Source organism: Stegodyphus dumicola, chromosome 8 (genome assembly GCF_044657685.1).
Source record: "Stegodyphus dumicola isolate Sdum_Otavi_A_Nest chromosome 8, ASM4465768v1".
NCBI classification, from domain to species: Eukaryota; Metazoa; Arthropoda; class Arachnida; order Araneae; family Eresidae; genus Stegodyphus; species Stegodyphus dumicola.
The window spans coordinates 79,942,797-79,959,909 of NC_140775.1; the positions used below are offsets into that span (position 1 = coordinate 79,942,797).

General features: G+C 31.9%; 1 protein-coding gene across 2 annotated transcripts in view; it reads left to right on the forward strand.

The window, feature by feature from the left end:
* LOC118205317 (uncharacterized) overlaps window positions 1-17,113 on the forward strand; it is a 136,130-nt gene that overhangs the window by 98,369 nt on the left and 20,648 nt on the right. The window contains exons 23-24 of one of the 2 annotated variants that reach the window (XM_085822028.1): window positions 5,303-5,368; window positions 13,483-13,563. In XM_085822028.1, the coding sequence (XP_085678154.1) occupies window positions 5,303-5,368; window positions 13,483-13,563 (147 nt within the window). Of the gene's footprint in view, window positions 1-5,302; window positions 5,369-13,482; window positions 13,619-17,113 lie in introns of those variants that run through there. The other variant, XM_085822029.1, reaches the window with a different exon arrangement.

Below are 17,113 nucleotides of genomic sequence, written 5' to 3' on the forward strand. Positions count from 1 at the left end.
CTTCACCAAGATGCGTTATTTGGTAACGTTTCTTTAAATCATTAATTGTTTGAAGAATTAGTCCTTCTGTAGAACTTATTAGGATGTCATCAACATACACTATTAAATTAATTCTTTTACCACGAACCACTTTTGTGAAAAGACATGGATCTGCTTTGCTTTGACTGAACCCCAGATTCTTCAGTGTATTTTCAATTTCTGCATTCCAGCACCTAGCTGCTTGTTTTCCAGCACCTAGCTGCTTGTTTGAGACCATAAATAGACTTCTGTAATTTACAAACTTTAAGTCTTTCTTCCGGAACCACGAATCCTTCTGGTTGTTCCATATATATTTCTTCATTTAAGTTGCCGTACAAAAAAGCTGCTTTAACATCTAGTTGATGTACCTTGGCATTATTATACACTGCCCATGCTAAGAAAACTCTTATCGTAGTGTGTTTCACTACTGGTGAAAATGTTTCATCATAATCACTGCCGTATTTTTGAGTAAATCCTTTGGCTACTAAGCGTGCTTTGTATTTTATATTTTTACCAGTTTCATCATATTTTGTCTTAAACACCCATTTGCTGCCTACTGCATGTTTTCCTGGTGGTAATTCTGTAAGTTTATAGGTTTCATTTTCTTTTAGAGAATGTATTTCTTCTTGCATAGCCTTGATCCAAGCTTCTTGTTCACGTTTTGGTAAGTTTAGAATTTCTTCAAAGCTTTCTGGATCTTTAATTTTAAGTAAGATCGATTCTTCGTCTTCTGCTTTATAAGAGAATCTTTCCGGTGGGACCACTTTGGTTGATCTGCTACAAACCCTTCTTTCTAAATTTTCTTCACATTTAATTAACTCTTCGGAACTTTTTGAATCTTCTGTAAAATCATCGCCAAGAGATGTTTCTTCATTATTTTCTTCATCATCTTGCGAGTTATTGAAGTGCATTAATTCTAAATCTTCAGCATTATTTTCTGCAAGTTTGTCAGGTAAAGACGCGTTTTCTGAAAATTTAACAGTTCTACTTACCATTATTTTTCTTCCACCTACATAAATCCTGTATCCCTTACTTCGTAAATCGTATCCTACGAATATTCCTTATTTAGCTCTGTTGTCGAATTTACGCCGTTTTCGTTTGTTCACATAGTAAAATGCTGTACAGCCAAATACTCGTAAGTGACTTAAGTTTGGTTTTCTACCATTCCACAATTCATATGGTGTTCTATCTGTGGCTTTAGTTGGTAACCTATTTTGAAGATATGCAGCAGTAGCTGCTGCTTCAGCCCAGAATCCTTTCGGTAATTTAGAGTTTATTAGCAAGGCTTTTGTCATTTCTATTAAAGAGCGATTTTTCCTTTCTGCGACGCCGTTCTGTGCCGGACAATAAGGAACCGAAGTTTGGTGAAAAATGCCGAGTTTCTTTAATTTTCAGTACTTTCGTTACAGTATTCTGTACCGTTGTCTGATCTGAGAACCTTTATTTTCTTTCTAAATTTATTTGTTGCCGATGCAACATACTGTTGAAGTTTGTCGAATACTTCATCTTTTGAAGTAATAAAATAAATTTGAGTATAACGCGAATAGTCATCAATGAAAGTTACGAAATATCTTTTCCCTCCTAAGCTGTTGACTTCAATTGGCCCACACACATCTGTGTGCACTAAATCCAGTGGATTTTTAGATCTAAAACTAGTTTTGGGATAAGGTGTTTCAGTTAGTTTCGCTTTTACACAAGTAGAACATTCCACACTATGAGTGCATTTGCCAAGTTTAATGCCGTCTGCCAAATCATTTTTCTCAAGTGTTTTTATGGCATCTATATTTCTGTGGCCTAATCTTTGATGCCATTTTAGTATACAGTTCGTATTTGAACATGAAACATTATTAGCTAAGTATGCTTTCTCATCAATTGGGTTTACGGTCAATTTATATAAACCTTGCTGAGCGTTGCCGTCGGCTACGAGTATATTGTTACGCTTTATGTAACACTTATTACTATCAAATGTAACAATGCAACCTTTATTGGTAACAGATTGAACAGAAAGTAAATTACTATCTAAACCTGGTACATACATTTTCCAATTTTATTTGTGTAACCTGACCCTTTAAGTTTTGAACTTTAAAATAGCCTTCACCAATACCATAAGAATTTAATTTAGCACCATTGGCTACAGTTACTATTTGTTTATTAGAGTCATTTAACTGAGAGAAAAAATGCTTATCACTCGTCATATGAGTTGAGGCTCCCTAGTCGATAACCCATTCTTGCGTTTGCGTGTTTTCATGTTTATTTTCCACTTTTAGAACTTGATTAAACTGAATCTGCGAATTTTCAGTTTCAATACTTTTAAAATACTTATTTTCTTTAAGTTTTATTATGTTTTCTACACTTTGTGTATTTGCTATTTGGCATGCATTACTTTTATAATTTTGAGAATAATTTCTTAATTTACTATTATTTACATCTGTTTTCGGGGAAGTTCTAGCGTTGCGTTTTAAATGAAAACAGTCATTTATCGTATGGTTATTTCTCTTACAATAAGTACAAAATTGTGTAACATACTTTGGTTTATTTTCGCTTTTACTTTTTAAAGCAACTGAATCGTACTTTTGAACTTTCTTAGTTTCCACATGTCTACAATACTCATCTATTAGTTTGTTTTTAACATATTCTAGCGACAATTCAGCTTCCGATTTACTTTCTATTGCAGTTATTAAGGAGTTGTATGAATTTGGTAAAGAACATAATAGTATTGCTGTTAAGTTATTTTCTTTAATTTCTTCACCTATACTACGCAGCTTTTCAGCCAATTCTAGTACTCCTTTGATATGTTCCTGCATTTTAGAACTTTCATTATATCTAATGGAATATAATTTTCTAAGAAGAAATAACTTATTTGTTAAATTTACACGTTCATGGACACATTTTAACTTCTGCCAAACTTCTTTTGGAGATTTACTATGTAAAACATGGATAATTTGCGAATCCGAAATGTTTAGACATATTAAAGCTTTAGCTTTATGATCATTCTTTAACCAAATATCAGTATCAGTTTCCGGTTTTTCTTCGAATACAACATCATCTAAACCTTCTTTTATTAGAAGTTGTTTTATTTTAAATTTCCATACTGAATAATTTTCATCTGTTAATTTTTCTATCCAAATTGATTCTTTTAGAATAGACATTATTACTTGTTACAATTATTCTTATAAACTTTGTAACTAGTATTTTCAACAAAGAGTTTTAACACTTTATGCCCCTGGAATCTTACAATATCACAAAATTTCAATTTCTCAGTCTCATAATCACTTGTTGGTTGTGCATTAGCACTGAAGGCGTAATGAGTACGTTTCCTCAAGCACAGAATTAAAGAATCATAAGTCAAAAGATTAACTACGAAATCTTTATTTTAATAAAATAGGATAATTCTGCTTAACTTAAGCATAACAATAAAGTAATAATCTTCACAGACATTAAAATTGAAGTATTGAAAAGAATAACTTACAGAGAATCATCATCAGTCCTAAATCACCAGGCTTACCTATATGAGGCAATAAGAAAAATAAACAGGAATATACTTTGCCATAGTACCTGAAAGAGAAGAAAGTACTACTGGATTAGACCTTTGGCCAGGTACAAGTAGCTAGGGTGAAAATCAAATATACTGCATTGCACACGAGCTTTACTTTCTCTCGCCAATATATACCTTGGCGCACGTTTGTTTCGTATGCCTTTCGAGTTTCATTATGCAAAATACCTAAATTTATGCTAACAGAAATCAATTACAATGAGGATGTATTTGCTGCCATCAGCAGTTCATGGCAGAGGTCTCAGGATGTCAAGGGCAATACATTCATTATGTTTAAAAAGGTGTTCTTATATTGTAATGTTGGAACTTCCCTTGGCTGCATTTCTTTGCTCCTTTCCGACCTGCACAAGCATGCCATGATTGCCACCATTTTTGCACATCAGCACTACTCCAGTAGAAGTGCTCTCAAACTCTATGCAAAGTCTTAAGAGCCCTCCTGTAACATTGCTAAGTAGTTCTTTAAAGACATCAGGGATCTTGAAAGTACCATCTGCCATCAGAATGCCTTTCCACAATCTGATTCGAATTTCCTATTTCAAACATGGAGTGAGACCCAGAGAGCCCAATACTGTTTTGTTGGGACTACAGATCAAAATGTGCTGCCAGGTAGGTTTTCTGTTTGAAGATTCCATAAAGTCAATTAAGGGCTTAATGTCACCATCTTTCAACTGGTCTTTCCTGACTTCTTTGTCACTCCATGGGTTTTGAACAGCCCATGGAACAGAAAGTTCAAGTCGTAATTTGTTGTGTGACCGGATTAAGCAGCTCGTATTTTGGTTTGACTCTGAAACAATAGTGGCAGCTTTCTGGCCACAGTCTTCTAGACACGGCATTGGCATTTCCATGTGATAATCCCTTCCAATGATGGATAGTTATGCCCTTGGAAACAGAATACACTTCATTATTTTTTAAGTCCAATTTAAAATTATTTTTCCTTAGAAAGCCCAATCTAAGTATACAAGGTTGTGTAATATCTGCCACATATGGCATGTGATGGTAGGCAGCACTTCCAAACATGATGTTAATGTTTAACTTCCCAACAATTTCGATTTCATCACCACACACTGTCTGGAGGGTAATGCAGGGCGGCGTCCAGATAAGTTTATCTTTCAACTGTTGACTAAATCTTTCCGCATCATGGCAATATCAGCTCCTGTTTCAATGGTTATGTTGCAAGGAACTGCATTGATATGTCCCATGATACTAAGTTCATTACTGCCACCACTCACCGCAGAAATCTTATGCACTTTATATTACTGTTTTTGTCGCCAAAGCCGTTATCACTTTCGCCAAATTAGGAAGATAACCAATGTTAAATAGACTTGTCCCTGTATTCTTATTTTTACAGCACAGCACCCCCTCTTTAGAATTTCATGTTACTTTATAGAGGAAAATTTCACATATAATTTCACTAAAATTATCCATATATGTAAAAATTTTATAATAACAGAAACATAGCAACTCCATATTTAAAATTTTTATATAAACTATGTTTCCTATGCTATTTCTTCATGGCGATTACTGCAGTATCTAACAATATCTGCGTATTTATAATAGCATATAAGATCAGTAAAAATTTAGCGGTTTCTGTTATTTTTCATTGCATTTTTAAAGAAAGAACCTTCTAGAAATCATTTAAAATGATATTTACAACATTTACACTCTAAAACCACTAAATTTAATTTATACCAGAACTAACTTTTGCATAATATATCTATTTAATTTCCACAGGACTGGAGTGAATATGAAAAACATCCTAAGGATCATGGTCAAATGCATGCTGATGGATATGAAAAAGTAAGCCATACCTGGTTTTTAAAAATTATAAACCTTCTTCTTTTTGAACATCTTTATTAAATATTATATAATACTCTAAACCAGCAGTTCTCAATAGTGGCGTAGCTAGCATAACTGGCGCCCGGGGCACGATACCTTCTGGCGCCCCCTTCCCTAAAAACATATAGTAGTGTAATATATAGAATATACTCGTAATAAGAATATAAGACAAAAATAAAAGGTTACAGTACCTAACTTAAAATATTTTATAATATATTACGAATAATCACTGCAAGTACTCTTCCACGAAATACTGTTCTGTTTTTCGAGATATATAGGGACACAGGCTCAGGTTAGGCTTGAGATAATTTGAGCCAAAAGAAATTTAAATTTGAGGCAAAAGAATCTTGTTAAAAAACCAAGACTGGAATTGGATTCAGAAATCTGTCTGTCAGTAAAAATATCGGACATACGGTCATCTAGAATACGTTAAAGATGTTATTTATTTAACATACTTAATTAATTTTAAAAAAGTACAATTTTCAAACAATTTAATATATATAAGGTATATATTTATATATATTAACTTGTAACCTTATATATATTAACTTGTATTTAATATATACAAGTTAATATATATAAGGTTACTATATTTCATTATAATATAATAAATGAATACCATTAATTATATTTTTCTTGCCATTGATGAAGCAAATTTATCAATTACTTCATCAAAGTCGATCATTTAAAATTTTTCTCTTTCTACACTTTAAAATGCTAGGTCACTTAGGCGATCTTGTCCCATCGTTGATCGTAGATGTGTCAAAATCAAAATTAATTTTAACTTGCTGAACGAATGTTCACAGCTAGCAATTGATAGTGAAATAGTAAGGAGTATTTGTAGAGCGACTCTTCAGGTTTGGAAAAACATCTTCTCCATACGATATTATAAAGGTAAGAAGCTGTAATGGAGTTTTAGGTTAATTTTTTCTACTGGTGAGTAACATCTTGCATTCACATATTTCGACATACTGTTCCATTAAAATCTGTATTATAAAATTCACCCAAATTTTTACAATTCTTTTCAAGATCCTTATCAATATTACCCTTGATTAATAAATTTTCAACGTCCAGTAAAAATCCAAATTTGGAGTAAGATCACTTAGTCGTGTAAATCGCTTATTTATTTTCTGCTGCAGATGATCAAGAACGCTTCTCTAAAATTCATTTTAGGATCTTGTAACCTAAGCTGCACACGATCAATTCTCCTCAAGATTTTATGCCAGAAATGGACTAAAGTTATGAAACTAAAATTCAGCATATTTTGCAATGAAAGTGCAGCTTCACTTCTGGTGTCACTTGTGGTAGTAGTATCCTCTGCTAATTTTTCTAATAATTCTACTAATTCTTCCAGTTCTCCAACAATAACGCTAACCGCTTCTGCTTTAGCGCTCCATCATGTTTCAGATTCATGTTTAACAGTTTTCTTTGAATCATTTTTTAATAATTCCCATCGTAATGTTGAACGTGAGAAAAAGAGATATACATTTTCAATTATTCCAAAGCATGTTGTAACGATTGGATCATGCTTAGCTGCACTGACTCCTACTAAATTTAATGAGTGGTTATCACAATTTACAAATAATGCTTTATTATTTTTTTCCATAATTCTGTGTTGAATGCCAGATATGTGACCTGACATCACGACAGCATTATCATAACATTGTAATCTACAATATGTTAATGAAATCTGATGGGAATTTAATTTTTCTAAAATTGTATTTTCAATTGAGGCTGCATCTTTAGCATGTATTTCAATGAATCTTAAAAAAGATTCTTTGATGGAAACTTTTCTATTGGTAAAATCAATATCTACATACCTAAAGACTTGCGACATTTGTTTTCGATGAGTAATATCAGGAGTCGAATCAAATGAAAGTCCGTAATATTTATTTCTTTTGATGTCACTTATTAATTGATTTCGAACTATGGATGCCAAAAGATGAATAAATTCATTTTGGATTTGTGATGATAAGTATGAGACAGTTCTTGGCGTTTCTATGACATTTTTTAGATGAGTAGCTAGCAGTGAATCAAGCTGAGCTACAAGTTTAAGTAAAGATAATAAGTTTACGACACTTGTACCGTCTTGAAGCGTGAATTTCAACGTGACCACGTAGAGGAAGAATTTGTATAATCATATACTTCATACGAGCTAATATCCGTTGCAATATGTTTCGCCACCGTTCTTTTTCAGACTGTATATTTGCTTCTAATGATTCATCATTCCCGTTTTATTAATTAATCTTCTTTCCACGTTGTAAACGATTTTTGATGAATTTGACTTCTTTCATGGCTAATCAATTTATCTTTTTTTCTCCATATATTAAAACCAGATGCTGTTGCGAAAGTTGACTGTGTACCGGAGTTTGATGTAACAAACAGTAAACAACAAAATCAGTACGCTGCATTATTTTTTGGTGAATATAATAACCGAGATCGATATATTTCAGTTTCTTTTTCATTACCGATTCGTCGATAAAACCAAGATTTTGGTATTAGACGATTAGTTGATTTTGCTCTTGCATTTCGACTGGATTCGTTTTGAAATACGCGGCATCCACGAATAATCATTTCAGTGCGAAGATGGTTCGATATTATTGGAAGATTATTAGAGAATTTTAAATAAGCAACATCTTTGAACTCTAGAATGTACGGAATTGCAGTGAGTGTTTCTGTTGCATTTTCTGTACTTATTAGTAATGGACATGGATTTGGGACTTCTGATGTACTTAGGCCCCCCAACTACATCATTTGTAGAGTATTTTATTTGTTGCGATGTGTTATTGCATAAACGTTTAACAGCAATAGAAATACAATTTGAATCTGATTTTAGTTCTTCATCCTTCTTAACTTCTGGTTTTTCTTTTTGCGATTTGTTTGTTAAATATAATTCCATTCTTATTCTGGAGTTCTGAGCTTCTTTTTCTTGCTCTAGTTTACTTTTCCGATTCTGAGAACCGCTAAGTTCTTTCCTTGGCATTGACATGGTCTAAATAAAAAATAATTTGCGACAGTTGCGGAAACAGAAGTTATTGAAGAAATAAAAAGACATTAAAGGCAATTACACACAATAAAAACCAGATTTAAACTTGATGAGGCTCTAAGTTATTTGAACACTGGGACCCTTTATAAGTCTGTTATGCTATATTTTAAATTTTGAGAGGGGGCCGTAACTGTAGCCTTATACGTAAATCCTGCACTGGTGATAGGGAAAGGGGAGTTGCATTTTTATATGCAGCTTGTAGGATTCTTCCCTGCGTAATTTTAAGTTAACGTTGAAAGTGAAGAATCTTAAGAACTGATAAGCAAATAATCGCTTGAGTTTGTGTGACAGGAAAGAACAAGATAGAAGGGTAAAATAATCCTTTATTATTAAAATAAGATTTAACAGAACTCCGTCTTGGAGTTGTACAATAAAGCCGACACTTGATCGTGAATTTTAGAAACTAAGAATTGAATTAAACTAATCTTAACTAAAGAGATATAGCTGAAGCTATTAAGATTCTAATTTAGTTGACCCCTTAACGCTAATTGATTGCGAAATTATCAAGGGCCTAAAGTACGGCCGAGCGTAACTATAGCTTAAGAAAGAGTAGCCTAAAAAGGCGCATGCGTGCTAACCAGAATCTCGGGTATCTCTCTCCCTCAGTCAAACTTCGCGGTTATATACCGGTCTTCTTCATTAGTATTTAGACATGATTCTAAAACTACATTCTGGCCGGAAGTGCTAAGTTGAAGATAAGAAGCGATAGGAAAGGAAGTTTAACTCAAAATTTAACTATTAATAATATTAACATAATCTTTACAAGCTAGCTACTGCAGAAATTTGGGGGCTCTAGACTTGAAATAGAAATTTCTCTACCGCTTCCTTTTTGACGCTGTGTGCGGCCATGGTTCACCCATTCCTGCCAACTTCGTCTAATAGTGGCATCGCTCCTGCTCAAATGTCGAGCTATTCGCCGATAAGACCAACCGGCTTCTTTGCGCCCAACTACACGCCCTCTCGTCACGAATTTATAACCTGGAATCGTAATTTCTCCTTTTAAATATCCTGTCAATTGAGCAGATCAAATGCGCTGTAGCAACAACCGTTCATTCATTGATCATGAATTTATGAAACTAAAATTCAGCATATTTTGCAATAAAAGTGCAGCTTCACACTTGTGGTAGTAGTATCCTCTCCTAATTTTTCTACTAATTCTACTAATTCTTCCAGTTCTCCAACAATTGGCAGCCAAAATGTAAAATTTTGCATTTCCCGTCGAAACCTGTATGCATATCAATTTGTGTCCAATTTGCTTTATATCTTCTCGGTGCGTCGTGGTGCATCGGTTTTCTTGTCTAAGAGTGTAGTTCAAGGTCGAAGGGTTATAATATGAGACTGTACCATTTGTTATCGTTTTAAAATAAAAAGCGGGAGCTATGCATGCATTTCGTTAAAAAAAAACATATCTCTATTTTAGAAGAATAAAGTGGTCAGAAAAAAAACGTTTTGTATACGGAGATATTTGATTGACGTAATGCAAGCATAAACATTTATTACAGATTTTATCAGACAAATCAAGAAAATAAATGATTAATTATATTACAATAATTATTAATTTTAAATACATTTTCCAGAAATCGATCAAAATATAAACTGAAATTTTTCAGAAAATCTTGTTTGGAGACAATTTGGCGCCCCTCTGCGAGCAGCGCCTGGGGCATCATACACCCCTTTGCCCCCCCCCCCCGTCGCTACGCCACTGGTTCTTGACCTTTCGACTAATGTGAAACTTTCTAAACAAAAATTGAAAAGCTTTAGTACCACCACATTTTACGTTTATTTTTCAATTTCTCAATAGAAATATTAAAATATATACATATTTTGCCATGTGCACAACCTATTGTCTATTTGTATTAAATATGAACACATAAAAGATATTACATTGAAAATTGGTTAGCATTTTAATTATCAAAATTTAAGTTATAACATTTTAATGCCAAAATTTAGTGAGCAATGTGGGCCTGTTTAACAGAGATAAATTTCTTATGTCTGGTCTTATTTCACTTAATTTTATTCATACATTAGTATCAACTTTTCATTTTGTTCTGTATTTATTTTTTAAATATAACATGTAAGGAAATCCCTATTCACACAAATAGGTTGTGCAGAAGGGCACTAAAAATTTAACAGCTTTATTTGAAATACCTTTAAATTCTTTTTTTTGGTTCAGCCGAAAGTTAAAAAGTGCTATTTTTTAAATAGATAGTTCTTCAGTTAGATTTTGATCGGAGGAAATTTCTATCAATTCTTTTTTTCATGACATAAAATTTTAGGGACATTTGAACAAAACGGATTTCTAATTCAATTCTTCTTTCATAATCCCGGGGAAAACACATGATGAAATTATTTATCAATGAAAAACAATGATTTTTAATGTTGGATGCTAATTTTTCTTTTATTTCCAAATTATTTTCAGTTAGAAAACTTTCTAAAAGTGGTAAAAAACTTAGAATCTTATTATCCAATTCTTTAATTATTAGCTCAAGTTTTTTTATCATTGCATTTATCTCTAGTGGTAAACAAATTAACACTTTGTCCTAGTAATCCTTTAACTTTCCAAAAATATTATGTAAATATGCTAAACGCATAATTCACTAAACATTTTGGCAATTCAAATTTTGAATGACAGAGGAAAATTTGAATTTTTGGTCAAAGTTCAAAAAGACGATTTAAAATTTTGCCTAAAGATAAACCACCTCACTTTGGAATGTAACAAAAGCGTTCCATATCCATTGCTCATCTCTTGGCATAAAATCTTAATATTCTTGAATAACAATTTTTATAGCTTGATTCAAAACGATTTTCAAGTTTTCAGTGATTGTTTTAGCTACTAAAGCTTTACAATGAATGGAGCAGTAAGTAATTAAATACAAATTTCTTTATTTGAGAAACACTGGAATGTTTTCCTATTAAAAACAGAGCTCTGTTACTGCATACTGCAATGCACTTACTTCTAGGAATATCATTCTCAGATATAAAATTGTCAATTACTTTGAAAATTTCATTTGCAGTTGCTCTATCATGAAGACATTCACAAAATAAATACTTTTCAGGCAAATCATTTATCTTTTTTGAAATATATGTAAACCAATAATTGAACAAAATTCATTATAGCAGTATGTTCATCAAACTGCAATGTGAAACACTCACTATGTTTTAATTTTTAATGTCTCTTTTATGGAATTTGCCATTTTGTGAATTTGTCAACTTTCTGTATTATTTGATAATGGAATATTATCAAGTTCATTAGCCTCTTTTTCATTGAATAATGTTAAAATGATATCTTTAGCAACTTCTAATATAAGGTTTTCTTCAAACAGTGTGAGCCGATAATTTCCTCTTAAAATATGCTTTTAATCAACATGCTTAGATTCAAGATATCTTTTAAGAAATAATGCTTTCAAACTTTGATTGGATAATAGTTCACCGCAAACAACCCATTAAGGTTGAGGGCCCATTTCATCTCCATTCCAAAAAAACCCAAATGGTAAATAACCTTCATTATAATTTCTATAAACAATTTTTCTTTTCAATATTCTTAGTTTTAGTAGATTGTCCTGGATCCATCACCTGTGAATCACTACTCTTCCGCTTAGTCAGTCCTGGTCATTTTTGATTTTGAAAATCTAAGTTTGTTTTATTTCTTGACAAATATTTAAATGCACAATTTATTACAAGTTCAAAAACAGACGATGATATTCTCAAATCACGTAGAAGAGAAAGGAATACAAAGCAACAAGAAGACAAAATACCTGTTGTTAGAAACAGCAAATCGATGTAAAAAAATGATTCCAATTGAAAATAGTGCAATATGAGCCCGAAAATGAAAGTGCAGACATGCTAGTAAATCGATCAACTCTAATGGAATTAATGAGGTACTATTATCCTTTTATAGGAACTTATTTTTATTTCCTATTAAATACAACATCTATTTTTATTACTTTTTTTAAAATCATCATTTATGACAAATTTTGTTATGTTTATGGCTAAAAGAATATTTGTGTAAATAAAAACTGTTACTTTGCTAAAGCCTATGAGCAGCTATTGATCTAGAAAAGCTCAGATACCATAAATTTAGTGTTAGTGAAAAATCTTAAGCAGGATGCTGGGGCAGTTAATAGTTAAAAATACTTTTTCTTTCTTTCTTTCTTTCTTTCTTTTTTTTTTTTTTTTTTTTTTTTTTGCATAACACCTATTTTTCTCTTGAGTACCACCAGTAGAGAATCACTGCTCTAAACTAATTAATTCTAGTATTCATACAAAGAAAGTACAGAGAGTAAATTATTACCCATCAGAAATTAATAATTTCATTTAGAAAAATATAAGATTATCTAAAATAATTACACCAATGGATTTACAAATTAAGCCAACTTATATTTACAAAAAGTGAATGCTGTTTAAGTCAGAAATAAGTGAAGAAATTATAATTTAAAATGTTAACATACTTTCTACAAGTAAAATTACTAGCGTCTTGAATTTAGGATTTCTTTTATTGTAAATAATATTTAAAGAAATTACTCAAAAACATACTGATATTTGATATCAAAATGACTTTGAACTCATTCTACCAAAGAAATCGAAATTTTAAATCCAAAATAAGCATGAATATCTCTGACAAAAATTAATTTATATATATGAAAACATGTACCAAGACTTTAAAAAATTACTGCTTAAGTCAGAGTGAATATTAAATTAATCTTTATTTGGTAATATTAACCAATTAAAAAGTCATTTAGCATTTATGAGCTATTAGACGAATAACATCATATTTCATTAGCATTAAAGCTAAAAATACCTATATTATACATTTATAATAATTTATATTATTTGTTAATGAACAAATAAATTGCTTGAACTTACATAACTCTCAATATTAGACATTAGAATAAGAAGATGTTTTTTGTTGTTTATGTATTTACGTATTCCCTTTTTAAAAAGACTTATCAGAAATAATGGAACAATTCCAAGTCAACATATTTAAAAGGGAAAAAATAATTATATTTTTTCTTTTTCAATCCTTATACAGTATGTTAACAAAAATGGAAGTGAAATATGGGTGAAGACAGAAGAAAAATTTTCTCAACTACTCCATGAACCAGATGACTAAGTATTTTATACCTTTTGAATATAATTCTTATCTATAAAATAAATGTTTTAAAAATATATTTATCTCTTTTTAAGCATAAAAAATAATATTCATTTCTTTTTTAATACAAAAATAATGGGAACATATTAATTACTTTTATTCGAAGCCAAAGAAAGAAATACTTCAAACATGAATAGGTCATTACGGCAGTCATGTGATATATTCATCACGTAAGGATAAGATTTTATGTATTTTATTTTGCATTTACGTCTAGATTTAAAAAAATTTTTTTTTTCTTTAGTTATGAAAGATAAAAGATCATCATAAAAAATAATTACTCAAACTTGAATTTAAACTACAAAATATCTTTAACTGGTGTTAGATTTAGATTAGAAAATTTGCATAGAAATCCAATCAATGAAACTCAATAGTAAAATATTAAGATTTGTGATTAATTATTACCTGCCATTCACTCAAACTATTCGATTTCTACAGTTTTCAAAGACTCTAACCTGTAGCACAGTTTGTTGGCATGAATAACATTTTAAAAATTAAAATAAAATGTGTCTTTAAAAATGTGCATGAAATACATATTTCTCTAATTAAGCTGTCCACATTTAACTTTTATAACACTAAAATTGAAAAAGAAAAAATATCCCTTGTAGAATGATATGCATATTTAATCAGAAATTTTCATTTCACTACTTAAACAGAAAACTCACTAAATTTGTTTTTCAAGTGAATATTTTAAATCACAAATAATCATGCAAAGGGGGGGGGATTAAACTCTAGATAGAGAGACAATATAATCACAATAAAAAATACTTCAAATTTATTTTTAAATTATGAATATAAAGATTTGTAAATAACATGTTTAGGAAGCTTAAGTTTCGAAACAGAGAATCTATTTCTCTAACACAGTTCTTCATTTGCCTTGCATTGAAGCCAAAAAAATTGAACACTGTGTCCAAAAAACAAAATCAAATACTAAGCACTTTTTGTATGTCATCATTCTGATATTTATACACCAAAAGGTAATGGTATAAGACATCTAAAACAGATTGAAAAAATAAATAGTTTTGCTCACCAAATATTAGTTATTAAAATTTACATAAAATTTTGTGTTCACTTAAAAACTCACATTGGACATACAAATGGAATTGTACATGATTTCTTTCCAAGAAAAGTAGAATGTATTTAGCTTCTAATATTTCAGCTACTATTCCTTTCAAAAGGATTTAAGTGGAATTCGAGATTCATTACTTAAATTCATAAAACTGCAGGAGATCAAATACGTATGTATTTAGTCACTCAACATTTAAATAATATTGAATTTAAATTTAATAAACAAAACTGAATTTAGATTTAATAAATACTACTGAATTAAAATCTAATAAATTAATTCCATACATGTAAATGATGCAGTAAGTGTTAAGGCAAAGGTAATTACTATGAAGAACTCTGAAAAACTTTTTGTGCTACACACTGCAGGAAGTTACATGTGAAGACTGCGTGGACCCTTCAGATTACGGAAAAAGGTTTCATTAATTGACTATTGCAATTCACAAAAAATATAGCATTAACGTAAAGCAATTTAAAAATATAAACATGAGTGAAAAAGTGTCTATTTTCCAAATGAGCTTAAGGCTAAGTCCCAAGCAAATAAATTCCCATATAAACTTATATGAATAATTCTTAATTCAAGCAAAACTATACACTCTTTTGCAAAATAATCGAAGCACCATGAAGGAAGTGGTTGTTTTTGATGAAATTGAATATGTGTATAGCTCATTATTAGGTCATAGTACCTGTTCACGGCTCACAATCACCCATTGAGTGTTCAAATCAGCAGTTGGATGAACTGCCTCTGGCGGCAATGTATGCTTCAATTCATCGAGGCAAGGAGTGGTAGAGGTTCCTAATGTAATTCTGCAAGGCATTCATCAGTTGTCACTCCAGATCTGCGAAATTTTGTGGTGCCCGAATATGGCGGCCTACCATGTCTTGGACATGCTCGATTGGTGAAAGGTCTAGTGACCTTGCTGGCCAAGGAAGAGTATCAACCGCATGGAGACAATCCAGAGATATGCGAGCAGTATGTAGTCTGGCATTATCTTGTTGGGAAATGGACCCAGGATGACATGCCATGAAGGGTGATTCAACTGGCCACAGGATGGTATCAACATATCGTTGAGATGTTAAAGATGTACGGAGGATGACTAAAGATGACCTGCTGTCATAAGAAATAGCTTATCACATGAGGGTTATGGCTCAATGCCTTTGTAAAACAAAAGCTGATTGGGACCGCTGGCCTCGTCCTCTCCAGACACGAACATGGTGGTCATCTGCTTCAAGAGTGAAGCAGGATTCATTGCTGAACACTATACAATGCTAGTCTGATGACAGCCATGATGATTGCCTGTGACACCATTCCAGATGACTCATACATATTTAAATTTTGCATTTGCAAAATTCCTTCACTTACTTGTGCTGAAAATAGTTTTTAAAAAAATTTCTACCTTATTTACAGATGCTCTATAATCAGAAGCACAATTTTAAAATTTATTAAATTATCATATACAATACTAGAGCAATATTGCTGATGTTGTGGGGTCAAAGGCCTCTGTGAGCGTAACCCCGCCTCAGACAAGCGCCGCTAGATGGTGGACGATACAACGGGAGGTATAAACATGGCTGTAGTGCGTTGAATAGTCGCCAATGATAGCATTGGGGCGGTTCGGACCTGGCGAACAATCATCCTCTCTTGCCTCGCATTTGTGCTCCTTGGCCTCCCAGAACCTTCATTTTGTCGGCAATTTCCTTGTAGCAAACATTGCTGTCAACATCTTTGCACAGCAGTATCTGTATGGTGCAAGTGGTGGCGTATTGCATGGTATGATTACCCAGCTTCACGCAACCTTACAATGCAACCACGTTCGAAGCCATTTAGTTGTCTGTAAGGTCTTCGATATCGTCATAATGGCATCTTTACGGAATTACAATGGCAGCAACGAAAAAAGATAAATTTTCCACCTCTGTTACTGGTTTTATACTTTGCGAACTGTGCACTAGAAATGAGAGCTATGATCACAACTCCTGATCATTTGCATGTTCGATCAAGATGTTTTTGCATACCAAATTTTGTCACGATCACAAAAGTCCTTCTTGGTGCTTTGATTTTTTTTGCAAAAGAGTGTATGTAATTGTTTGGCCTAAAAGTATCATTACCCCCCCCATTTCTTTCCCTTTTTTAAAGTTTTTTTTTTTGTTTTGTTTTTGAGGGTGAGAGGGCATGTAGAAAATAATTTCTGTTAAATTTCTTCTTCACTTTGCAGCAGATTTATGCATGCCAAAAGTTTGCAACTGTCAACAAATGTAATGTCAACAGAAAAGGTTACCATATTTTAATATAAAAAATTATCTAATGCATCTTGTGAATCAAAAAACATATATTACAGCAAGACCCTACTCTTCACTGCAGGGAACTAGATTCAAAAGTTTAACAACACAAATTCACAGATCCACAACTGGCTAAATTTCAAAACCAAAAAGACTCTGAATTTAACATGTG